General features: G+C 45.8%; 1 protein-coding gene across 3 annotated transcripts in view; it reads right to left on the bottom strand.

Annotated features, from left to right (window-relative positions):
- E2F3 (E2F transcription factor 3) overlaps positions 1–27,252 on the bottom strand; it is a 40,826-nt gene extending 13,574 nt beyond the window's left edge. Inside the window, exon 1 of one of the 3 annotated variants that reach the window (XM_064443693.1) lies at positions 26,611–27,252. In XM_064443693.1, coding sequence (XP_064299763.1) covers positions 26,611–26,949 — 339 coding nt within the window. In that variant the 5' untranslated portion in view covers positions 26,950–27,252. Of the gene's footprint in view, positions 1–26,028; positions 26,358–26,610 lie in introns of those variants that run through there. The other 2 variants (XM_064443692.1, XM_064443695.1) reach the window with 2 other exon arrangements.
- Positions 27,253–27,473: the final 221 nt, after the last annotated feature.

Here is a 27,473-nt window from a genome sequence, read left to right as displayed (position 1 = left end):
AGGTTTTGTACAAATTTTGTGTTACCTTTATTTGCTTTGTTTGATCAATCACTCTGATACAGTATGTGCAGCCTGCTAAGAAGCAGCAAGCCAAAGACGACCAGCACAAAGCATCCCAAAGATAGGGAAAGGTAGGAAGCATAGGGACTAAGAACTCAGCAATGTGAAACTTGACTTCAGTAAATGGACGTCAGATTCCTCCAGGGGGTCATGAAAGGATCATAAAGCACGTGGGGCAATGAGACAGGTAAAGCCACAAACTGATACATCCAGCAAGAGACATAGAAGTAACAGGAAAGCATCCTGTTGATCTAAAGCAGACACCTATCTAACCTCTTGGTGGAGACGTGAAGTGTTTGGCATCAACTTTTTTACTCCATTTTCTCTTTCAACACTACAAGCAACTGCTGGTATAGATACAACTATTGATCCACTGTTCAGTGCGGACCACTAAAACCAGGTGGCACCGACTTCTATGTAGTTATGCTTTAGCTTCAATCCCTTTAACAACAATAAAAAAACCCAAAACCAAACAAAAAAACCCCAGACAGTGACCACAATTAACATCAGAGTCAAACCCACAAGAATGTCTTAAGAACAATTGTGTCTACAGGAAAATAGTTTAAAATCTACTAGGATAAGCTAAGTATTTTCAAGTAGGCAGGACCTGATGAAATTCACTTTACAACACTAGTCTTAGTGATTAACTTTTATGAAGAGGTCGGAGGTAGGTGTGCTTACAGAAGACTAGAAAAACAACAATGAATTTTCATGAACTGAAAAAGGGATAGAAAAGATGCAATCAGGAAATTACAGCCCATCCCTCTTAAGGGGCTGTTTTGACCTCACAGCTGCCTGGGTCTAACAGGTTGCTGCCACCACCTCTTCTCCTGTGTCCTCACTCCATCCCTGAGCTACCCCTGTCCCCCTGGTGCGGGCAGCACCTGACCAATGGGTCCTCATCAGGAACCCACAGGGAGCTGGCCCAAGGGGTCACAACCAGCAGAAACCTAACCCTCCTCCAACACAGATGTGAGGAGTTTTCTGCCAGGTTAGCCTTTGCCAGGTGACTTGTCTGCACCACAGGCTGCCTGCCAGGAGGAGTGGGACACCCTCCATCCCCCTTGGGCATCAGCTTGGCAACTGAGCGTCTTCGCTTTAGTGTCATGCAGCAATCACCTTCAGTTCTTGGGGAAAGAAACTGGCACCAATTAAAAAGGAAAAAAAAAAAGTCAGAGTGTTACCTTGCAGGAGCATAACTGATAGCAGAGCGCACAGCGTTACTTAACAGCCAGCATGGGGTTTTGACAAGACAGGAGAGAGGGAAGTGCTGTGGCGGGGGACAGCCAGCATCAGGTTTTGAAGACTGCACCGTGTCAAACCAAAGCCTCAATTTCTGTTAGGCTTATATTTCTATGTTTGAGGGAAAAAGCAGTAAAATGTCCTCTAATTCTTTCCAATGATAAAGCCATGGAGCAGAACTTTGCCAAACTATGCACATTTGAAATTTTTCCTGCTAGATGTCTCCCTCAGCTTTATTACTGGATGCAAGACGGTTGCACTGTTTGCAAGAGACAGACCTAAGAAAAGTTACATTACTTGTGCTACCTTCTGAAAAACCTTTGTCTGAAATATTGCTGCACCCATTATGCTTGAGCAGGTATGAAAATTGGACAGAAGGATGGCCTGAGCCGGACACGTGCCTTTGTATTCCCTCAAAATCCCAAATTTAACAACACTTGGAAAAGCACAGCTGGTACGTTTTCAATATAAACATTAACAGCCAAATTCCATTTCAAACTGCAAGCGCCACAGCTCTTGGGCCTGCCCAGGCTACGCACATGCCATCTCCCAGGAGGTCCTGTCCGGGACAGGACACGTCTAAGTCCCCTGCTCCCCTAGCAGGCATTCAGGGTACATTAGAACAGCAGCAGTTTGATTTAAATACAAAGGGACAAAAGTTGAACTCTGAATGAGAGTAAAAGTAAACTGGAACAAAGTCTGCTGAGATGGGGACAGAAGATAAAATAACTTATTCCAAAAAAACGGGATGAGGAGTTGGAAAGCAATTCCCATTTAGGGTTGACTGAGCAGGGAAAATAGGAAGAATGGAAATGACCAAGCATAGCAAGGAATAAATTGTGTGTATTAAGTGATAGATGACAGTATGCTAAGCAGCAAGCCAGAGAAATGTGTCTTAGTGCTCAGCTGTGTCTCCATTGGTGTCTCAGAGCAACGACTAAGTTGGGCAAGTTAAGCAAGGGCAGATGACTAAGTTTGGCATATTCTCTAGAAGATATTACAATTGCTAGGGGCAGATAAAATGGCAGGTTTTCTGTCTGTCACCACAATGCTGATATTACTGGGGAGGGGATGCAAGCCTATCCAGAGAGCACAGATAAATTTTGACTGCAGCGAGGAAGCCATAGTACAGACGCTGTAACAATCCCCATGCACTTCCCATAGGCTTTCCTCCATGTTTTCAAAACTAAGCAGTCACTTAAAAATGCAATTTAAAAGCTGAGATTCTGAGGTGAGAACTCTAGAGAACTGTTCTGGAGGTCAGGAGCTGCAGGGAAGAAAGCAAATGCCTTACATGAAAGGGTAAATTAAGCTGGAGCTTGATGAGAGAGGAATATAAGAGAAGAAGCAAAGAAAAAAAGACACCTTGGGCTGAATGCACAGAAATATTCATATGCTAGGGAAATTTCTCCACTGAAAGAGGTGATACAGGCTGTGCCTTTTGAATGTGCTCAAATGAACAAACTCTGGTATGTGGAGAGCTCCAAGTGCCTGCCAGAGGGCTGTACCCAGCTGAGGACATGGCAAACACTACAGCTAGCGCCATGAGAGACCGAAAAATGGGGAGAGGTGCAGACAGGAAAGCAGAGGAGCTCTCAGCAGGGAAAGGGCTGAGCTCTGCAGGTCAGATCACGAGTGAGGAAACACTTGAGGTCAGCAAAAAGATGCAAGAGGACTATCAGAGTTGCTGCCTTCGAACTCCTACTGACAACTCCTCATTTCATTCCTATTTCTGTCCAGCAATGAGGAGATAAATTTGCAGTCCGAACTCCTGGAAGGGAGAGGGAAGAAATATTCACCCCAGTGGCTACACACAGATACCAACAATTTGTACCATACTACCCTTTGTTTTAAGTAGTTAATTCCAACAGTATAAAGCCATGAAAAGGGGGTTTAAGAAAAGAATAAGAAAAAGAAATAGCTGGGAATTAAGCTACTCGCATGTCAAAGACAAACTATGTTCTTAAAAGGGAGGTTTCTAAAAGTCCTCTCAACTCTTTCCAAAAATATTGCTTCTCTGTCAAAAGTATGCATTCCCCTACTACCCTACACAGAGGAACAAGACCAGAAATGGTGCTTTAATGAAATCATGACCTCAAAATTAAGTTTTACACATGGCTTATTCATTAGACTGAGGTAAAAGCATATAAAAAGATACACAAAAAAATAGTGCCTTGAAAATTGAATAAATTGTAAAACCAACAAAAGGAAGAACAGGAGTCTGAAATATCACTACTTATTAGTCAGGATTATTAGTTGAGTGACAAGCAGCTGGTATTTAAAGTAACATTTAAAGAAGCATTTTAAAGCAAATGGAAACGCAGCTTATAGAAATCATCCTGATTAACCTACTCCAACACAAAAGCCCCAAATTTTCTTCTCAGAAAATGGCAACTGTAGTAAAAAGGGGACAAGAAATCCTTTCCACTACACCAATTTGTGTTTCCTAAACTATCAGCTTATTTTTCTGCTTATCAGGTATCAGTTTATTATAGTTTAGACTGAGGAAAATTCTTCTCTAGCTCCTATACTGAAATTATTCATTCAGCTACAGTCAAATTGCTTGTTTTTAGAGTAGATTAATATTAAAAGAAAACACCCTTTGTACGTCTTAATCAGGTTTATCATTCAATAAGACACATCTCACAATTATCAAATTAAACTATGTTCTGATGATCTGCAGCCCCTCCTCATTTAGGCAGTTGACCCTGAGAGCTGAAGGCTGATAGCATAGCTGTGGTGAAGTTTCTTTCAAGGCCTAATTAAACCATCTTATTTCCATCAATTTTCCATTTTCACAATTCCCTCAGAAGTATCAGGAGTGTCAAAGAAGCCATGAACTGTAAGTGCTTAAATATCAAACCCTAAGGCTTATACTTAGCTCAAAGAAGTTAAAATGTGGGTGGCCAAGTTTCAGCGGCAGATTCTTTTTTGAAAGTAGGACCCAAGCCAGAGGAACCTAGCGATGGCTTTCCCTTCTCAGGTTGAATACGCAGAAAGAAGTAATGCAAGTGTCATGAGTGCCTCCCAGTCATTACTGCAGAACATCACACAATGCCATTTTTAACACCCACTGAAAGGAATACATTAGCTTTCAGATACGCTCAACAGTTAGTGCGCGGATAGCTCGTTCCCACGTTATCAGTGCTGTGCATCGATGCCCTGTGCCTCAGCCATACGTGGCGGTTCACGCTTCTCTCATCTCAGTCCTGTCTGAACAGATGAACATTTTCAACCGCTTTTAAATGAAACACAGTGACCTGAACCAAACTGAGAAAGTCGTGAAACTTAGCAATGAAAATGGTGGTTTCTTCCTAGATCTGCAGCAGGTAATTTTTTCTGAAGGAGGATTACAATCTCAAGGTACTAATTCCCTTTGATTTTCATCCTGATATCTTGTGGAGAGCTGACCTGCCAGAAGGTCAGAGCATCTCTGAGTCACCACTGCCAAGGTAACTCAGGCACTGAGGTAAGGGGACAACCCATTTTCTGCTCTTCAGTCTACTTAGAAGCCATGGGATCAGCCTATGCCCTGTCAGGCCTGTGCTCCATATAGTAGCCACTGCTAAAACGTGCAGCTTATCATGTTCTCCTGCACTGGTGCAGCACCTCATATTTTCTTTGCACTAGAAGGGGAAGGACATTACAAGAGTTGTGCAAGAAATAAACCAAAGCATAAGCCACATTTCAGGCCTCAAACCAACAGAATTACACCTATGCTGCATAGGAAATGATTCATCTGAGATCTTTCTATTGCAATTTTTTCCACCAAATATGAAACAATTACTTCTTACTGGAAGCAATGGCTTTGCACTGTACTAAGCTTGAAGGCTCCAGTTACCACTTCATGTTGAAATATGAAAAGTTATTTTCAGGAAACTGTACCCAGTTTTCATCTCAACTGCTAAACTGCCCAAGGTGAGGAGCACACACGCCTCCGAGCAGTCCTGAAAATGGCTCCATGTAACAGCTACTGCCTCATCCCAAGGGCTGCTGGAGGCTGAGCTGCACCTGCCTGGTTGAGGTGGAAGCTCTGGAGAAAATAATTCCAGGCAACATACTGACAAAGAGCCAAGACTCACACACAGGACCACAAACAGACCAACCATCGCCTGGGGGAGAATCCTGACTGCAGGCTTTTGGGGTGGCTGGGTGCGGCAAGACAGTTTTCTTCCACGGTGAGCATGGTCAGGGCCACGGGGGCAAGGCTAGCCCTGCCACCAGCAGGCTTTAACACCAGCCTGATCCTACAGACTGATGTCAAAGCCACCAGCCATTCGCCTACCCCTGTTCCCCAAAATACAACTTTAGCAAGGCTGCTGCCTCCAGAGCAAAGCTTGGGGGTTTTCAGTTGCAGTTCACGTCAGTAATATCTCACCACAGACATCCTTTGAAGAAAACAAGACTATCATAAAACAGGCCTGATGCTGAACTTTCAAACCAATGGCAAGAGGGCGGGGGGGCAGGACATGACGACACACCAGCCGCATAAGAGACTCCTTGGTGTAATTTCTTTGTATTGCATATACATGTAACAATTACACTAACACGGGCCCACTTTTAGCATTACCCATCAAGATCAAAGTAAGCTAAATAAGAAAGTGATAGTTTAAATTCACATGGTGTGTGATAGGGTACTACCTCTTCACGTGGCAGCAGAGCTGCTTGCAATGTTTCAGCCCTTCAGGAGACTTTCAGCCTCTTGACTGGTGAGCCTAAAACTGAACTGGATCAAGGGAAATCAATCTTCCTTACCATTTTAAAGGTTGGTCCCAAAGAAAAACCATCACAAAGCAGTCAGTCTCAAAATATATCCCCTAGAGAATGTTTTGTCTTTTGTACTTAATGACTATTTTTAAAAGTACTTTTTAAAAAAAGTCATTAACTTCAAAATAAGATTGTGATTGGATTAGTTCCACTGAGTGGCTTCCACTCTATATGTAGAAATTAGCACAGCTACTTAAAAAAGAAAAACTTTCAAACACTGTCAGTTGTTTGCCAAATTGTCTACTAAACAAATGAGCCCTGGGAGGCAGAGGAAGGACATTAAGGGAGCTGGAGAATAGGGTAGGATGAACTTCCTTGGAGGAAATTCCAGTAAATGCCATGAAGTATCAGATACACAGGTTAAAAACTATAGTAGTATACTGGGCTTATATATCCATGTAGGAATTGGGAGGAAAGTTACTCCTTACTTACAGAACATGTACATTATAGTCATAAAACTCTCTAGGAAGAGGGAATTAATAGGATTTTATATGTATGAAGTGAAAATAGAGGAGAAGGAGGAGCACTCACAAAGCCACACCAGCGCTATCTCAGGGTAGGTACACTGTAATGATGCAAGATTGGGCTTGCATCACAAAGTTTGCTCACTAAATTGCCAGACTGAGCCACAGCATCTCGAACTTTGTTTTCCTTGGATACAGAGCACGTCCAAGAAAGGACGGCATCTGTGGAATTACACCAGTGAAGTTTCTGGAGTGCAAGCCTTCCTGTCTGCACAGGTCCACAGTTTGAGATTTCCCACCTTGGCACCCCAAACCTTCCTGCACTCCACACAAGATACCCATACTGAGTTACACCAGTTGCAGTGCCAAGGGACTGCCTCGCTTTACTTACTGAGTGGTGAATCACCAGGAACCAACTAACTTGTACAGTCTTTCAAAAAATTAATGACAAAGAAGATCCATATGCAAACACTTCCGAAACTATAGCAGAGCTACAAACTAGAAGGCAGTAAGTTTTAAATACTCAGGAGCACATGAATGTTAGTGTTGGGTTTTCATGCCCCCCAAAGGAGGAGAATCTTTTCTTGAAAAAAAATCAACGCCAGTCTTGACTCTATTTTTAATTCACTTCCTGAGCTGTGATGGATCTTACATCTAAATACTTGTTCAATTAATGTAATCAGTTATGAGAAATCAGATCTAAAGTAATAAAACCTTTTATTTTGAAGAACTTCCTGAACTGAGTTCCATGCAGGTATAAAACCATACAGCTGGATTCCCCCAAAGTAATAAATGTACTTCGAATCCATTTAGGGTGATAAAAATATTATACAGATACCAAAGGACACTGTAAAAGTTTAAAACAAAATAAAACAAAACAAAACCAAACCACTTTCAGTAGACAACCAGACCCAGATGCGATGCAATGATTTGCACTTAGAGAGCCAGACAATGAGAAATTGACTGTAATTCAGGTAGTTCTGCAAGTTATGTAAACTGTGGGGGTTTTACTTTACGTTAAGGAAGTCCCAACAGATTAACACTGAGAAGTTCTATTTACACCTACAAGTAACTATAATGCTGATTTGCATGGAGAGATCGATTAATCATTTGCAAGAAGTTAATTAGGTACAACTTTGAAAATGAAATTACTAGCATCACATTAAAAATTATCCTTAAGTAACCTTGAAGAAGTTAACACAATAAACCTCCTCCACATACCAAACCTCAAAGTAACAAAAATAACAAGTGCCAAAGAAACAGGAAACACAGCTTACATATCCAAAAGCAACTATTCCTAGAAGCAGTCGGAAAGGAGGCTCCAAATCAGCAGAAGTCCCAGAAAGATAAAAGCATGTAAGAAGAGGGAGAGGTAGAGAATCACAGATTGCAACAACCTAGAGACTGCACATGTGGCTGACAGCCCCCTTCATCCTAGATCAGGAGCTGGTACTGCCGTCAGAAGGTTTCTTCACATACACAGTACATATCTTTAACTACAAACTGAACTTGATTTTCACCTCACCCGAGTTGCTCCACTCTAAGGACCCATGATATCCTCCCTCCCCACATCAAGGTAGGCAGCTGTCACACATACTCTTATTTCACCGGTTGGTTTGGCAGTGTACAGCATATGTGGCTGAAACAGTGCAAAGATAGCCAGCTTCTTAATGTTTTAAATTCTGTGCAATGTCACAAAGAACAATTAATCCACCAAGCTTTTGCTGTGATGCACATCCAGGAGGTCATCAGCGGTCTTTGCCATAAGAGTGGTTGCTGGCTCATGGTTGACTCAGTGTCCACCAGGACCCCAGGGCTTTTTCTGCAGAGCTGCTTTCCAGCAGGTTGGCCCCAGCCTGTCCTGGTGCCTGAAGTTATTCTTCCCTAGGCGCAGGACTTTGCGCTTCCCTTTGCTGAACTTCGTGAGGTTCATGTCAGCCCATTTCTCTGGCCCATCAAGGTCCTTCGGATGGCAGCGCAACCATCAGCTATATCCACTACCCCTCTCAATTCTGTATCTTGTATACCAGTCAAGTCATCCCCTAATACTAATTTCATAAGCAAAATATTTCTTAAGTTGCACTGCAGGGCATTTCATCAGACCTTGAATAATTTTTTCTACCCTATTTAACAGTCTTCCATTTTCAACATTTTTCCTTTCAAAGCACTAGCACTGAAATGTGTATGTTAAATGCCAGCTGCACCAAAACTGTTCACTGAGGCAAAAGTTATCCCCTCTCCTGTCCCTTTTTTTTGTGCATGTCAGGATGCAAGCCTCAGCGCCACAGCTCCTCAGCATTGCGCTGGAAGCTGGTGCGCAGTTGCTTGTCCGCTACAGACTTCTGAGAAGTGCTGCTTTCCAGGATACAGGCCCTCTTTCATAAGGCATAGCTTGCATTCCCTGTTCTCTGGCATACAGCTTTGCCTTTGGCTGTATTAAAGATGCAGTGTGTTTGAATGTGCCTACAGAGCAAGTTGTGAGAGCTCCATTATCATATACTATTCTGCTAGCAATTACTATCAGTAACAGTTTTTTTGTTTACATCTGGGACAATGATGAAAGCACTCCATAGTATTGGGATTTGTGCAAATACTTCTAGAATCAATCAAAGAGACCATTTTCCTGTCACTTAGACAATTTTTCACCCAATGTCATACTGACAATTTTTTTTTTTAATCAAAATGCTTTACAAAATTAAACATGTTTTCTATCAGCCTCATTCACGCATTGGACAGCTACATCTTTGTTATCTTTTGGCTGGTGGGGAAGAAAGGCAGGAAAAAAAGAAGGGTGAAGGTGGGAAGGGCTGCTGTTAGATACTGCTGGTAAACATTTTAGGAAACACCCCACACACTTTTTGCAGCGCTGTGTACAGAAGAACTCCATCCTTATAACTGCACACTAAAATTCTATAGAAAGGATTATTTCAAGGCTGTTGGACATCAAGTTTTAGGGAAGTTTTATGGATGCCAGAATGAGACCAGAAGATGAGAACATTAGCAGAGAGGTGAAAGAGACAACACCTGGGATGAAAGCAGAAACTCAGGTGTCTATTCATGAGCTTTAATTTCTATTCATTACATCCTAAAGTTCAGAGAAAGCCCATTTGGCTTCTTGCACTGCTACCTTCCCCCTCTTTCCCTGCTATCTGCCTTGCTGTATAACCATGCAGTTATTACAACTATCCCACAGGCAACAGACAGCCAAGAGGGATTTTCCAGAAGCCTGGAGAAGTCTTCCAGTGGAATCTAGCACTAGAATATCACCTATTAAAGGCTGCACTAAAAGTTCATTTCTTTAAATAGATTTGTTCTCTCCAAAATCACCATATCAATTCAGGCTCATGGGTTCTTCCACAAGTGTACCTTAATTTGTTCAGAAGATAAATTGTGCCTTCTTCACAAAAACCATAACTTTCTCTCTTGTGATCAGTACACCTTGGTACTTTTAGTTTTTAAATGCAGTCCCACTTATGAGTCATCATTCCCTCCCCTCACACACACACACTTTTCAGCCTCTCCTTTTCATCCTTTTCCTCTTGTTTTAGTAAAAGCTGTAGGTAGGACAAACTAAAATAGCAAGTTTCACAACTGGACATGAGACATCCTTAAATTTAGATCAAATGAGCTCTTTCAAAGTATATGGGATCTTGCCATCCAGACAGATTTGTAAAAGCTACATATAATTAGGGAAAGGAATAGGATCAAAAATAGCCTGTGTATGATGGCCTTCCTCAACAGTATGTGAATAGGAAGAAAGACAGCCTTATTCTCTTAGCAGCAGGAGGAAGGGTAAGACAACTCAGGGCAGCCGTGGGAAGCCCCCACCAGCCTGTAGGCTTACTCTGTTGCTAAAAAGCCTAGGTGTGTGATAAATTCCCAGAAACTCCTCATTTTCTAAACTAATTGTTTTCCCAACCCTAATTCCTTACTACATCAAACTGTAAAGCCAAGATTACCCAAGAAAACTTGACTACATTTCACTATCTGAGGTTGCAGGTTCTTATCCAAGGTGAAGCAAAAGCACCTTAAAGACAGTCTTAGACGAAAGCTGCTTTGCCAGTCATTGGTTTGTCTTGGAAGTATAAAACTCAAAAAACCCAAGAACCTGTCATCTTGCCTTGACATCCATAACTTCTACCCTTTCAACAGGCGCCTGTTGATGATAGCAGCGAGACTCTTCTTACTCCTGACTTCCCTCCCACGCTTTGCTCTGGCAAGAAGCCCTCACACACTCTGCACTAACTTGGAACAAGTTCTGCAGCGCGGCCCTCCGCTTTCCACAGCGAACTGGAAATTTTGTGTCCACTTCAGGTAAATGTTTTATTGAATTAAAATCAAGAAAGTAAATATGGCAGAGTTACAGTGTTCCTTGTGTAAAAAAACTGAATTCCAAAATAAATAGGAATGCTACACAGCTTTCACATTTTACTATGCTGCAAATGTTTCGATGCACAATGGTGCTAAAGAAAGTATCGGCAGAAAGATGGAAATTTTGGCAGCTGCTGTGGGGAGAGCTGAGGCTTCTGGCAGTGGGCAATGTGTGGAAAGATTGTGAGATAAACACATCTGAAGTTTTATGCTGAACTAATCGATAATGATATAGTTACGTTCAAGATTAGGCAATATATTAAAGTGATAACTCTTATTTTGCAGGCCTGTTAGTTGAAAGGCTGTCTCCAGAGTTAGTACCACACTAGTTGAGTTTGCGTGTCAAGGTTTCCTCACAACCACAATGATATACCTCCTTTCAAGCTGAAGCTGAAATTCAGCAGTGTATTTTGATCACAAAAGCTGAATTCTGTAGCAGCATGGAAAGAGCAGGGCTCTGGGTGCTCTCGCCACCACACAGGCTGGCTTCACCTCTCCCCTTGAGGGGCAGAAAGGAGACGTCGCTATGAGTGCAGTCATGAAACTTAACCTTCCCTGGTGACCTTTCCATATGACTAGCATTCATTACCACTTATCTGACCAGAAGCTCTAGGAGCCTTCCCACATTCATAACTCATGCAAGATAAGCCCCTTGGCTGTGGCTATTGGCAGTAAAAGCCACCCCAATTGCTATCTCCAGGGATTTTCTGTGACCTCTCACCCAAGACCACAATGCCTTTACTTTCATCTGTTAAAAATCAGCCACGTTAAAGCCCTGCTAAGAGCAACTGTAGCTGTCAAATCAGCACAGCCAGTCTTTCCTCAGGACATATTTCCTGATAGCAATGATTTCAGAGAAGGCCTCCAGTATTACAAGCTCACTCTACATACGTAACTTCTAGGCACAAATTGCATTTTTATCTTCACCTACTCCAATGCCAGCCATCAGACTGTAATGAAATTGCATGTAGCCTGGAAGCCTTGGTCAGGGACTAGAAGCCAAGTGTATGAGACACGCTACAAACAGAGCACTGAGAAAACGCAGATTCTCAGTTTAAGGATCTCCTTTGTGAATTGAGAATATTTTCAGCCATGTTTTCTTCTCCATGTGCTCACAAAAACCCTAAACTGCCCCCAAGCCTTTAAGAGCTGAAAGACAGAGATGGAGAGAGTACGTGAGTTCCCTTCAGCCCTTGGGCACTGCCAGCAAAGCACCAGCAGCTGCACACGCTCAGTAACCTAAGCAGTAAGTAACAGCACAAAAGCTGCCTATTTCTTTACAGAGCCATCTGTTAGGTTTTCGATACACACAACTCCACCCGACTCTAGGAGATGCTGAAGTCCTGCACTGAGCGAGGCTCTCGGTCTGCTGCCACACCAAGCGAGGCACCCCACACATGGGGAGACCGGGTGGCCAGAGGGTGCGTGCTGGCATTTGAAACTGAGGGCGCACCTCGGCACCCCACTGCCAAGGGGGCAGCCCCCGCTGGCCGCCTCTGCCCCAGCCACGCTGCCAGCTGGGCCAGGGAGCTCGCTGGGCTGAAAACTAATCGCTCACCCAGTGTTAGCTTTCAGCTGGAACAGGTCCCTGGTCTGGCCAAGTGCAGGGCGGTATGAGCCCAGGCGCCAACACAAGGAGGCGGTGGGACCGCGTGAGCAGGGAGGAAGGGCAGCACGACCCTGTTCATGGCAGCACTGACTTGTATCACCTTAAGCTGACTGTGAAACTACATTCCCAAAGCGTCTCCCAGGATGGTTCCAGGAAATCCCTTCCGTCATGGGAAGCACTCCTAGTAGCACAGACCCAATCCCCAATTCACCTTTTCCTTCCTACCCCAGCAGCCAGTTAAGGCTACCCTGACTATGAGGGAAATGAAATTTAATCCTGAGAACATGCAGATAGGAAGCAGGAGGATATTTTAGTTTCCAAGACAAACAGCCATTCCAGTGCTGCTGAACCAGAGCTAACACAGTCTGGGGAACGCTGGTGAGGAGCAATGGGAAGACCTTTGTCTCTCATTCACCCACTGCGGCTACCTGTCACAACTGGATTACTTAGGGCTTTAGTCCCTGCATGAAGCTAGTGACCATCTGAAGGATCTTGACATGGAATTTAATCCTCTTCTATATGTTACTGTCTTCAGTTATAGTGAGTAGTTTACCAAGCAGCACAACTGTTTAGTAATAACACATGGCTATAAAATGTAATATGCTGAAAGCAAGCCTTATTATATATACCCCAAAAGAGTATTTTCAGAGTGTAACAAGGAAGAAACTGGAACTATCAGTCAGCAATATTATCACACTCTGCTCTCCCAGCTGGAGCTGCATCCATCAGACAGGCTGCAGAAAATAAGGGAGAACAAAGCTAATCAAATACTACCACCTTTCTTCCTCTCCGTTATTGCCTCTCCTAAGATTGACCACATTTGTGGTTAAATGCAGGGAGTCAAACTTCCTATAAGCAGTGTCGTTACGGTTCCAGATTTCCACTGTGGTTCAGCCATATCACAGCTCTGGAAAGGCACACTGGCGTATGCTCAAACCACCACCTTCATTTGTTAAGGTGAAAAAATTCCGTATTGCAGCTGAAAAAGGTTCTTACCCAAATCACCTTGCTGACCTGCCTTCTTAAAGGTCTTAATACCACACTTTAAAAAATAAAAAAAAAATCACTTTGTTGAAATTGGTAGTCTACTTAGTGAAGGGACTGATGCAATATTGCTGTGCCAGGGGAGATGCAAGAAGCTAGTTAAAGCGGAGAAGCAGAAACCCAGTTCCTCAGTATCCCCAGTGCACGCCTTGTTCCACTGCTCCCAAGAAAGACTCCTGCTTAGTCCTCACAAGCCCCAAGGCTGTATATATGTATATGCTGCCTTTTCTGTGCATGCAATCAAAAGCCTTCATCAGTTCTTTTGCAATTTGAAGCTCACATCATCAAGATCAGTAGTCCAATCTCAGCTGTAGCCAAGATGCTAGATGCAGCTGACTGATCCAGTAGTAGGTCTAGCAACTTGTCCCCTGAGAGGCTCTCAGAAAGCAAGTCTGAAGAAGCCACAATCTCCACAAAGTCACAGGTACTCCAAGCATCTGCTGGTAAATGCAGCCCCTGACAAGAAGAGAAGCTCCAAAGTTTGCCTTGAAAAAAGGATCAGCTCATTGCAAAAAGGACAGTGCTACATGCTGATCTTTGGACCATTTTTCTGAAGAGAAAAATCTTATCAGGATACCACAACCATGTGATAGTAGTCAAAGTAAACCTAAGAAATTCAAAGTTTTAACTCCGCCTCTGAAAACGATATGAAGCTACGTGAAAGCTTAAGTTTCGCCACTCTATGCAGTTACATACAAGAACAAGGAAGCAACTAGTCATGGCCCTGATCAGTGTTACTATCCAAAAAATTCCAGTCTTACATGACTGAGGTGCAGATGCATGAGCAGGTGGGCCTGTAGTGGCATGTGCATAAAGATGTCCCTCACATAAGCGTGCTGCTGCATCAGTCCTGACCTGCAGGCCTACCTCCGTTCAGACTAATACACCTACTAAGTTACACTCCACATTTTCCCTCAGAGAAGAGTGGACCATGTACCTTCCCACACTCCTAATTCAAGGTTCTAGCTGGGAAGATCACTGTGCCTGCTCCATGCTGGGGCTCACACCCCACAGACCATGCAGTCATGGGGCAAGGGGGCACTCATACAAAAGGCAGAGCAACAAAAAAAAAAAGCATGGTCTCCAGCGTTCAGGGAGAGGTGAAATACCTGCAGAAGGTGTCCAGCATAACCTTGCAGCAGAAGGAATGACACATTTTTGTATGATTTGTGCAACATTAACCAAAGTATCTGGGGCCAAAGATAGACAAAATATCTGATGGTGGCTTTCCAGGAGGAAAGCAACCCTTTCAGGACCCTGCTTGGCAGGCAGGCTGTCCCTAGTCTTCTAGGCATGCTATGCTTGCACTACCAGTGAAAGAGCCAGGGCTGCCTGCCCTGGTGGGCAAGTATGTTTGCTGGGATCTTTATGCTGCTCCTCTTGTATCATTGCACTATTAAGCAAAGTTTAAGAAGTTTAAAACTATTCCAGATCTGGTGGCTTTTTCCATTTCAACAAGGCATCACCATCAAACAAGTCAACAGGCAAGCTGAAGTATCTGATATTTTTAGGCATCTCACAAATGCCTAGCGTTTTCTCCCTGCAAGGTCTTAAGGAGATTCCTGCCTTCTCTGTTGCCAGTTGAAAGAGTTTGGGGGCTGCTTTTCACATGCTGAGGCAAACAAGCTCTTCAAACACCTGGGAAAGCCACATTTCTCCACTTCAGATGAAGTGCTAGCCACAGATATAATGGCTGCCTGGTTCAGCTGGCACTGCTTCCCCCACTTCGAGGAAGTAGGGAAAGGTGTTCAAAAAGGCATTGAGGCCATTGAAAGAACTAAAGGGTAGTCAAGAAAAAAAAAACAAAACAGGCAAATCTGAAGGGGAAAACAGAAAGGGTGAAATTGAGATTCTTTCTTACTAAACACAGAATTATTCAATAACTCCTGATTCACTTTGAGGCAGAAATACCTGATTTTTGGCCCTAAAGAAAAAGTCCGTCTTAGTCTCTGCATTGCAGATGAGAACAATCACATTTTTGCTTGTTCTGACTTATTGCTAAATTGATTATTCTCTACAACAGGGAAAGAGGGAGAAAGGAAGTCGCCCTTATAAAATTCTATAAGAGGGTGAAAGAACTGAATGCATCCTGCTTTTCCTAGCAACCCTCTTTCCTAATTCTGAAGCAAATAAATCACACTAAGGATAGTATCCTGAACATATGGCTTTCTCTGAATAAGGGGAATTTGCCTGCCTACAAGCTTTCTTTTCTTTTCTTTTTCTTTAATTAAATATGTCAGTCTCTGGAATTCCCTACACATTTCCCTTCACAGCAAAGTGGGTTCCTACACCCCCACCCCTCCCCCCCCCCAAAAAAAAATCCCAGCACAACACCCCCCCAAAAAAAACCCAACACAAAAACAAACCCCAAAATTTTGTAAGTATTAACTTCTTTCTGCCCACAGAAGGCTGTACCTAAGCTTAACGTCTAGCCAACAGCATGCAACCTGTTCACTACTGTTGCATTCACTTCCCACATATTCAGCAAAAGCATGATGTTACCAAACGAGAAAAGGGAAGGACTTCAGCACCCCAATGCCAGCAACAGCATATTTAGAGAATGGGTGACAGGCAAAAAATATTGGAGGTCTCCAGATGCTCTTGCACATTTCTTCACCAGCTTTCTTGTAAACACCTACAAAGCATGCTGCTCTAAGTGCAGCAACTCATGGGACACATTTTTATTTTGCCATTTCCTTCTCCATGCACAAGACACCCTGTTTTGCACAGTCTGGACTTTGAATGCTCCCTGGTCTTTTGGCAGAGCAGCTGAACACTATGACCACCGGGAGGGATGCTGTTAACCTCTAGATCTGGAAGACCCTTCTCTGCTGGGCCTTGCAGGCTCTCGGTTGCAAAGCAGTTGTTGCGAGGGCCCTGAGAAGGGGGAAATACCCCCTGAAGTTCCTCACTCCCCTGCGTGCAATCCAAGAAAGCGGCTGGTGGCCATTTGCAGAAGACGATCACAGAGAAATTTGCCAACAGGAATGAAAGGGTAGCGAGGATGCCAAAACGCAATGGTCTGCATTTTCTTTTTAAGTAACAAATAAAAACAAGCAACAAAAATGTGACTAGCAGTTGAAATCAGAAAGGAAATTGAAGTGATTTTATAGAAAGAAGTATGAACCAAAGCCATACCAAAAGCCACCTGCATTTTTCTCTATCATACACAATTTCCCATGTTCATTTATGTCATCTTCACGGTGTCAGTATTCGAGAGAACAATTCTCAGCTCAGCACGACAGAACAGTAATACCGACGGGCATGCAGAACATTAGCATGTTATAAATAAACTTCTAATTCGAGGTGGGAAAAATCATCAAGGCAGCTCTTATGATTAAGAACCAGAGAAAGAAAATGAGCAACTTGCTTATCTTTCAGGACACTGTCTTTTACAAAAAGAGCTTTTTCTAACCCCCAGTTCCTGAGGGGAAAAAAGAGTAAACCCAGCGAAACACCCACTGTCAGGACAAAGCAGCCGGTGACAATGCTATTATAATTTTTAAAGCCCTCCCTGCCCCCACCTCAAGTAGTAAGCTGTCTTTTCTACCAGCTCAAGAGGTTTGTGCTTAAAAAGAGTACTACAGCAGAGTTGTAAAGTTTCGGCTTCCTCTCACCCAACTCACAGCTTTACATAACTCCCAAGAGACGGTTTTAGGCTACAGATACTGCGCAAGCAGAAAGAACGAAAGAAAGAACAAGGTGCAGAAATATTACACAGCAATTTGGATCTGGGTTATTTGGAGCCACTTGATAAAAGTCTTACCATGAAAAGTAAAACTTTATTCTGCTGAGCCGACAGCCAGGATTATTCGTGCTTGTGATAGCCTTGATCACCATCCTCCGTCTGCCCCACTCAGGGTTCCCTTCCCACCCCATCCCCGGTCTGCAAGGACAGATAACGCCCCACCGCGGCACGGCTGCCACCTCGGCTATTATTTCTGTTCCACTCCAGCATTGTCGCTCTTTACCAGCGTGCCACTTACTAAGCAATATTACAAAAATTTCTGTGAATATCTATGTTCACCATGAACCGGGATAATAGCCTCATTGCAATAGCCTTGATAAAAGCTCCAAAAAGACAGCTTTCAGATATCACCACACAAAAGCCTTCTGTGAGAGCTGTAACCAACATCAATTCCTGCTATGCGAAGACATTAGACAAAGTGTGAACTAGCTTACTGTACAGGGACAAAAAACTGACTGTCAATGTGTGGGACCAATGCTGTCTAAAAACACGATGCTGGCAAGGCAAAATAACACCAGCATATATACATGGTAATTGCCATTTAATTCCAGAGTTAGCAGCACAAGAAAACAAGTACTGAAGGCACTATTAGGTTACTAGCATCACTCAAGATATTATAATGCCATATAATTCAATTTCTAGCATCTCTGTTTGGAAAAAACGACCTTAAAACCAGCAGATGTTAAAAAAAGCCCAAGCAGAGGACGAAGGAAAGCCCAGATTCCATTACAGAAGCAGTCAGAGAACACAGCAAACCCTTCAGACCTGCTCCTTAAAGCATGTATTTTTCCAGTATACCATAGACAACCCGACACATGAGAAACACCATTCCATGTATGGTACAAGATAAGACCCTTTCTGCACATCATTTTATGTTTTTTACATACTTACACTGTGGTAGCACCCAAAAAGCCAGAAGTCTACTGTCAACCTAAATGGACCATACCAATATAAATGGCAGGCCACAAGTTTACTTTTTTTACTTCCAGACCTGAAATTTGCCAGATGACACCTCTTAAATGGGAGCCTAGGTAGGAGGGATGCAAGCAAGTCTACATGCCAGTTTGTTTCCGAACAACATGCAAGGCAAATTTGAAAGTTTTAGAGAGATCATAGTACACTCACTCTACGGATAAGTGTCTCACTCTAAAATTATATCTGTACTTTAAAATGTGTAAAAATCATTAAATTCTACAGTGCAGATTCAGTGGCTTGCAGAAGAAAATTTTATCTCTTCCTGCACTCCAATTTTAGTAAGATTTTATAACTAACGGGTAGAACCAAAATTAAGAAAAAGTCATATTTAGAGAGAACTAGTACAGCAGATCGATAAGCCTGACACCATATATAAGAATTTGACTCTTGCACTGCATGGTGACAGCCACCATTGAGTCCTAAACCAGAGACTTTTAATGTCACCTTAATTAACAAGGAAGGAAGTTTGCCAATGAGTTTCTTCCCCCACCCCACTTTCTAGCAGTAAGTTATGCAATATGCAACAACCTTTGAACAAACAGCTGTACAACAACCAAAAAAAACCCAAACAAAACCAGAATAGTATTGTAAAGAGGCTAAAGTCTTTCAAGAAGTTCATTAATGAAAATTACTTCTAGAATCTACTCACAGATTAACTAACACACACATACCACAAGTTGGAGCAGGAATGCTGGAGCTGAAGCAGCCAAGGCTAGACAGACACCTTTTGTTATCCAGTTTCCTAATACAATTTACTTTTACTGAAAATAGTTGTTTACGTGTTTTCTTTGAGTTTTCACAGATCTTTGCAAAATAGCTAGTGGCTCACAATGTCTACATGATGAGACTCTAAAATCCCATTGTAAAGATACAGAAATGAAAGCCAAAATAATAGCCTCTGCTTTTAACAGTGGCTTGTTCATATAAAGCTCAAGATACCAAGGACCCAACATCTGCAGTACTGCAACTGAACATCGAAGCACCAAATACCTTCCTAATAAGCAAGTCCTAGACCCCTGAAGTAAGGCACCTGAAAATGCTGTCAGCCATAGGCAGTGGTCACTTCTGGGCCTAGACGCAGCCACATACAAGTCGGATGAAATCTTGAAAGTAGATGGAGGTGGTCAAATTAAGTCTCCTAAGTTTAAGTCACTTAAACAAAGTGACAAAACAGAGTACTGGGTTTACTTTTAGAGGTAGGAATAAACAAAAGCCATACTTGCCCACATAACTCAGCACAGTCGCAGAAAAGATGCCAGCTGATTCTGGAAAGGTGATCTTCAATGCTCCGCCTGTCCTTCCTAGGCAAAAGGCGTTTGGCACGGAAGTGTGAAAGCTTCAGGGCATGCACGTGCAGTAGTCACACAGCTAGTGCGTTAGTTTTCACACTATTACAGGTCAACAACTGTTCACATTCGTAAGTAGGACAGGAGAGACACAACACATGCCATTAACCTTAAGCAAGTTCAGTTTGCGCACCACTACCAACACATTTCCAATTAGTCATGTATGTACAAAAGGAAGACTAAAGCGGATGCAGTAGAACACTCCCACTACATAGCTGAGGCCATTTTCAGTATGCTCCAGCTTCATCATCATCTAGACAAACTCTTGTCTTCTCCCTTTGCAGGGTTTGCAGATGGAAATATTTACCATAGCTCACGTTGAGCCCACAAGGCATTTAGAACTCCACAAATGCCACGAGATCCAGCACATAGCAGCACCATCCAAGCAGACAGCATAGTACTTCAGGAGACACCCATGCCAGGCATAGCACTTCCAAGTGTGGTTTTGGACCAACTTACTTGAGGAAAACAGAAGTGAAATAGTTCCCTTTTAAAGATGTGATAAATTGGGCAATTTTGCCAAGTCTGTCTTCAAACAGAAGACAGAACTGGAATTGAAACTGAGTCCAAATACTTCAGCAGCAGCACCTCAGGCACTGCAACAGCCCCATCCTGGAGGCACCGGCAGGCTGCCTCCCTCTCTCCACACACCACTGCCCTGGACACATGAAGGGGGTTTCTTCTCCCTACAGCAAACAATTCTGCTCTCGAAAAATAATACAGGAAGTGATTAACTCTGCCAGCCAAAACAAAAGACTGAAGTCCAACTTAGTCATTTGTAGGTTGCCACCATATATATGCTCTCACTGCTGCCAGCTGTAAATGAGATTATTTGCAGAGACTGCAAAACCCAGAGATTTAGTTACACCAAGACCACCTTTCCATCTGCCAAAGTCTTGCTCTGGGCATGGCTGGATCTACAGTACCACCATTGGTGCAAGAAGCCCACCTGAACTGAAGTCACAGTCTCCAACTCATCCTTAGCAGGCAGCTCCTCCACAAGCCAGGATTAAAGCCTGAGCCACGCTCCCACTCCTCCACACCAGCACCAACCCTGCCACCAGAACCACAGCCATCAGACCAAAACGCACCTTCTGAAGTGAAGCCTGAAGGTTTGAAAGGTGTCAGACTTGAAGTTACTAAGAAAAGATCACATCTTTGCTTCTCATTCAGTTCCCCTCTTGGTGCTTTGGGGAACCTCTCGCAGCCACACCAGACTTACAGGCCCACACAGGACAGGGGCTCCGAAGAGGAATGGTGCTACTTTGTTTTCGTTTTTGCAACTTACACTTTGTAATGAGCCTTTCCTACAGTAATCAGGCGCACCTGGCCCCTCTGCTCCACACCTCCTGTTTCCCACCCAGGGCCAGGTTAAGACCTTGTGAAACAAGCCAGCTCTGAAAGGGTCTCTGGCTCCTACTAGGCCTGCAAAGCGGGTCCACCATGTCTTCAAAACATCTTTTGAAGCTACCAATCCCCAGAAGCTTGGCAAGTAAAACCTCACAACTAATAGCCATGTTTGTTTTCAAGAATCATGTGATTATTTTTTTTAAAGGACACTTCTATTTCAGCATTAATAGCTTTCATTTCAGGAGAAATTAAATAGTCTATCACTCTTCAGCTTGGAGGAGACAGCTGAGGACAGAAGATAATGTATCATAAACTGTGTTGAGAAACATATGAGGAAATAATTTTCCCCTACCGCAGTATCCAATGACACTAGAGACAGCAAGTTCAAAAAGAAAAAAGGCAGAAGCAAAATTATTTTTTTTTCCATACAAGATAACTAAATCATAGATAGAACTTGTTGCTACATGAGGTCAGAACTACAACTAGATGCAAACAGAGATTAGACAAAAATCGCAGGCAATCGGTAGCTGTAGAACTCATTGTAATCCCCGACCAAGGAAGTGCTCTCTCAAAGCAAGTAGTAGAAGGGCTGTCCTGTGCAAGCCCTCTTCTTGTGTTCCTTCCTCAAATGTTTGCCAGTTGTAGTCAGAGAAGCAGTAGGAGAACCTTTCATCTTGCAAAATACAGCAGTTCCTAAGTTTAAAGATTTTTTTTTTTAATGCTTGCACATACTAACAAATGAGCACACTGTAAAAATTCACAGAGCAGCACCAATGTACGTGGTATAAAATGAGGGGGGAAAAATGCCTTTAATTGTGCAATCAGTTGAAGCAGCCTCTACAGAAGGATAAACTGGCCCTAAAGTGACTCATATCCAGCCTTTGGCAAGCAGGCTGGTGGCACAAGGAAGATACATACCTTCACGGTCAGAACAGGCAAGAACAACTTCTGAAAATTGAGGCTCAGTAAGACGATTTAACACCTCAACACTACTGCATGTGAAAGCTCCTGCCTCCTTCCTTCATCTCACTCACCCCATCTTGAGCTATGTACACCCAATACCTACTGCGTGCCAGACCTAATTGCTCATGAGACCCAGCTATTTTACCTTGTTAAAGCAGCAGAAAACCAACCCCAAGCGCAGAGGGGTGGGAAGAGCACTCCCAGGCCAGGAGTAGGATGAAGAAGGTGCTGCAGAGGAAACGATGAGGGAAAAGCAAGCCTACTCCTTCCATCAACAGTAAAGCCTTTGAGCGGCTCAGCTGCTTGCTCATGGAAACCTGCCAGAAGCCTTATCACCGTGGGGCAGGAAACATACTTCAGTAGTTCTGGGGCAGACGGAGCCACACCAGCATGGCTGGACTCTGCACGAGGATAGCAAAGCCACCATCAGTGAGCACAGCAAGCTACGGGCTATTCCTGTACATTTTTATTAGGATGCCTGCTTTCCACTAGATGCTTGTTGGCAGTTAGGGCAATCAGGATTTATACCTCTTTGAACTCTCCTCAGACAGTGGTGCCAAAGGACCATGTGGTACCTCCTTGGGCTCAGAAGAAGTCTGTCACTGGAGGAGATGGATTTACACCAAAGAAACTCCTTTAAATGCTATTCAGAAAGCAAAGGCCCCAGTCTCATGCTCACATTAATTCCTATTGAGGCAAAGAAATAGGAAAACAGCTCTGCATATGAAAACACCTATGTCTTCTACCCAGACAAAACTTTTTATTCCTGCAAAATAAGGAAAAGCTACTGGTTAACTACCCACTTCTTTCATGCAGCTTATAGGTTTTTCTCTCATACCTTAAATTCTTGTTCAGCATTTATGTCCTATTCGGCCTGCTCCTTTACCTAACACCTAGGAGAAAGGCTGTGCACTACCCCATTTTTCTCCCCTTCCAGCTGTGACTTGCTGCAAAGGAAGGAAGGAGAGGTGCTTTCTAAACTACCAGAAAAATGAGAGAGGTGCTAAGTATTCAGTTTGGAAATGTAAATCCTCCCGCCCCCTTCTGAAGTATGCCGAACCAGCCTCTCCACAGCTCATGTCATCTAAAGGCCACAGGAGTTCTCTAAAGATATTCTTGTTAAGAGGATTTAGCCCCTTTTAAAAAGGACTTAACATGTGGGTGGTGTCTCCATTTAAGCATTTTCTCATGGCTAAGAAAATGGCCCTCTTCTTAAAGGCTTATCTTTATAACCCAAAGACAGTAAGAAATTCTCCACTATTTGAATTAGAAACATTTTGAGCAGCTTGCTTTTACAGCAGCCCCATTTTTAAGTACTGGGATTTGCAAATGGTAGTGACTTTCTCACACCAAGCGAGAAGCCAACACCAGCAAGAATGTTTTTGGGGTACCTTGCCAAACATTAATTTCTCCCATGTTTTCATGAGGACCCGAGTGGATTCACAAACTTGCTGCCACCAAAAGAGCATGGTGTCACCAGTCCTGTGCCCTCTCCCTGGCCACCGCCTTCCCTTGGTGGTCCCTAGCACTTACCAGACCTTCCATTAGCTGGTTCAACCTGCCTGCCCAGCAGAAAGCCTTTTATTTATTTATTTTGGTGAGGGTTAATTTTCCATCCTGGGAAGGCTGAGCTTCCAGAAGGGAAGAAGGGAAGTGGCACCAGCCCCGGCAGGGTGCAGGAAGGCAGGGGAGGACACAGGACCGCCTGCCCCTTGCAGCAGCACTGACCCAGTCTCCAGAGGCACAGGCTTCCCACAGGAGCACAAGCTGATGGTTGCTTTGCAAGGGTTAATTCTTCATTACCGCTTGTGTTTAAGCCATGGCAGGGGTTCAGATCTGCCCGGTAACACTTTCTATTAACTCCACAGGAATCATGAAAAAGCTCCTCAAGTTGAAAGGGCAGGCAGCCTGAGTCACAGCCCCCCAGAGCCCGGGACTCACCAGGGTACCAAAGCCCGGTTAGCAACCTTCAGTTGCTGGAGCCGCTGCACCAGGCGGCGACAGAGCAAGGAAGAGGTTTTGGACAGTGTCAAGACACCTGCCTGGGAGATGGAGTGTGCAAGCTCATCTCTCTGGGGCTGGAGCCGCCTGTTGTTATGGACTAGGCTTACCCTTCAAAGCTTTTCCAGCACGGTTACACTTACACAACCATAAACTAACAAATTCCCAGAGGGGAAGCAGCTTGCTTCAGCAAAAGAAACTTTTTCATTTGCTGCTATAGGCAAACACCCCACTGAACAGGCTAAACTGTACTGCTGTACTGACTCTTTTCCAGTCATACCATAGTTTATATTTGGAAGTGATGGGTGGCCTGCCACTGCAGTTACATCTGCTAAGATAAGGGTATTTTCATAACCCTAACCAGCGCAGGTGTGCAGGCCAAATTTTAGACTTATCCCTACAGTCTTTTGCATAGCAGGGCCTTGTTTTCATCTGGGGGGTCTCGGTCTCCATGCACTACTTGCAACTCAACTAATCAAGCGCTAAATTTATATTGGTTCTGCTCGCCTGAGCTCACCGCTTCAACCAGCCAGCGTTTTCTCACTCTTCTCACCAGTCTCCAATACCAGTTTCTCAAAACAGCTCAGCTAGGAGCCAACCGGGAAAACACCCTTGCCTCCCAGACCCAGAAATCCTCTGTGAGTTTTGGGAAAAACCAGGTGGGAGCCGGGGAACTGTGAAAGGGCTGGATTGTCTCTCCGCCAAGCAGTTTGTGGAACAGAAAGACAAGGCAGAGCACTAGGGCACATCAGCCTTAATTCCCGAAAGATGGGTCTGCAGCAAACCAGCAGGGCTCCAAGAGGGGCACCCGCATGAGCACGGCTGTCAGGGCAGAGCAGGATGCGCAGCCCCTTTCCTGGCATGTGCCATGGGTGGCTTATCGCCCTGGGAGGGTGCCAGCTCGAGCCTATAGATACCGCTGACCTGACCACTCTCTTCCTCCCCCATCCCACGTCTCTCCCTGAAGCAGAGGGTACGCATGGGGGCTGAGGGTACACAACAAACTCACTACTTGTGTGGGGACTTATTTGCAGGCGGATCCCAAAATTGCCTTCCTGCTTTTAAGTCTTTAAGGGGGGGGAAAGAAGACTTCCTAGACTTTTATGGCCAGGAGTTTCTCCCATTAGAGAGGTAAATACTATACCAAAAAAAAAAAAAAGCACTAGGTGTATATTTCATGGTCTTGTAGCACCCATTAAGGAGGAATTTCAGGGGTCCCCTATGACCCCAACATCCCTCCCACAACGCTGGAAAAAAAACCTGTGAAATTATTCTCCCAGAGTCATCCCATTACAGATATTCCTCTTTGTATTCACTTAACACCACCTTCTAGGAATCGGACCTTTGCATGGGACTGCCAAATATTTACAAAGCAGCTTGAATCAGCCTGCTTGACATCCCCCTCCACTAGGATATGCTGAGGACCAGGAGCGATGAAAAAAATCAAGTATCTTTTACAGCAAAGATACATATATTTTTAAAAAACAAATAAATTTAAAAATGCTTTGGATGAGATTTAACGAGCCTTGAAACTTCCATTGCTACCTCAGCAACCAACACCTGCACAAACCCACGCGAAAGGCAGCTCCTGCCATCCCCACGGTGTCCCAGCGGCACGAAGGCGCGAAGGCTGCTCCCAAGCTCTCGCAAAACTATTTCAGAATTCCAGCAGCATCTGATACCTGGACCATCACCGACCGGGGGCGGGGGGGGGGGGGGTGGGGGGGGGCTGGGGCTGGGATGGGGGAAGGTGGTGGGGGGGGGGTGTTAAACCCCCTTTTGCCCGGGCAGGGGCGCACCGGGGCGGGAGGGGAAGAGGCGGGAGGGAGTTTCGGGATCCCACGCCGCCGGGCGGGGGTCGTGGGCGCCGGCGGGGTGAGCCGCGCCCTCCCCCGCTCTCCAACTCGGCGGAGCCCACGAGGGCCAACGCGCACCCGAAAACAGCGAGGACAAAGAAAACCCCACGAGTGGGGGGGGGGGAGGCCGGAATATTTTTTGGGGTGAGGGGGAGGCGGAAATTTTGGGGGGTGGAATTTGAGGTGGGGGGAGGGAGGATCGGTGAGTGCCGCCACCCCACGAGTCACTGACCTGCTGCAGGGGCATTTCCGCGAGCGGCGGGGGCCGGGGGCGGCCGGCCGGCGGTCGGGCTGTCCCAGGCCAGAGGGAGGAGGAGGAGGAGGAGGAGGAGGAAGCGGCGTCCCCCTCCCCGCCCGCCCCGGCTCCCAGTCACAGCCGCGGCCTCCGCGCACGTGTGCCAGACGTCACCGGCGGCTCCGGGGGTGAAGCGGAGACACCGGCGGGGCACGGCCCGGCCCGGCCCCCCGCCCCGGGGGACGCGGGGCCCTTCCCCGCCGCCGCGCTCTTTGCACCCCTGCGGCGGGACCTGGCAGGGGAGGCTTTTATTTTCCTACCCCCCTTTATTTTTTTTTCTGTTTTTTTTTTTTTTTTTCTCCTCCTTTTAAATCAGACCCGGCAGCGGGGGGGTGGGAAGGAGGCAGGAAAGTTTATTGCAACAAAGCGCTGCCTCCGCCTTTCCTGCCCTCTCCCCCCGCACGCCCCCGCCCGCCCGTCCCCGGGCCCGGACGGCGGCGGGGAGAGGGCCCTGCCTGGCGCTGATCCCCCACCGTCCCCTTCACCCTCCCGCGGGGACGGGGGAAAAAACAAAATTACCGGGGGGCGGCCTCCGCCTCCGCCGAGAGCGGGCTGCAGCAGCGCCGTCCTGCCGGCGGGTCCGTGGGGGGTGCAGTACAGCGAGCTGCCAGCGGGCTGGCCCCCATCCGCCGCCGGGGCAAAGGCACCGGCAGCCTGGGAAGCGGCGGCGGCAGTGCAGGAGGAGGAGGAGGAGGAGGAGACAACACAGGGCGCCCCCGCCGCCGCGCCGGTGCTGCGGATCTGGATGAAGGTGCCGGCGGCAAAGCGGGCCGGGAAGGCGGCGGGGGCTGCTCTGGAGTCCGTGGACGGTGCGGGCGGCGGCGCTGCCGGGGCCGGCTGCTGGAGTCCCCTTCTCATCCTTCCCTCCGGGTCTGTCCCCGCAGCCGCGTCTCCTCCTCCCCCCGTCCCTCCCCCCCCGGCCTTCCCAGCTCCTTTCCTCCTCGATGCCGAGGCCCCGCGCAAAATACTGGGGGCTGCGGGTGCCGGGGGGGCCCCGGCGGCAGGATGCGGGGTGCCGGGGGGGGACGGAGGCGGCGGGGCGGGCAGATGCGGCGGATGGAGCGGAGCCGCTCCCGCTGTGTGGGGCCGGCTGGAAAATGGCTCCAGGAAGCGGCGGCTGCTGACAATGAATGAAGGGAAAGGAGACGGGTTACGCGCCAAGGGCCTCCCGCGAAACTCGGATTTCCCGCCCTCTTTTCAAACCAAATTTGCATGGCCCCGCCCCCGGGGCGCGCCCCGCCCGCCTCGCCGCTTCATTGGCCCCCGCCGCCTTCCCCGCCGTCCAACGGGGCGCCGCCTCCCCGCCCCTCTTCCTTCCCACTGGCCCCCGCCGCCGGCCCGGGGCGGCCGCGATTTGCATGCCTCCCGCCGATTGGCTGCGG

The sequence above is a fragment of the Phalacrocorax carbo genome, chromosome 2, assembly GCF_963921805.1.
Source record: "Phalacrocorax carbo chromosome 2, bPhaCar2.1, whole genome shotgun sequence".
Taxonomy (NCBI): Eukaryota; Metazoa; Chordata; class Aves; order Suliformes; family Phalacrocoracidae; genus Phalacrocorax; species Phalacrocorax carbo.
This window is presented reverse-complemented; position numbering and strand designations above follow the sequence as displayed.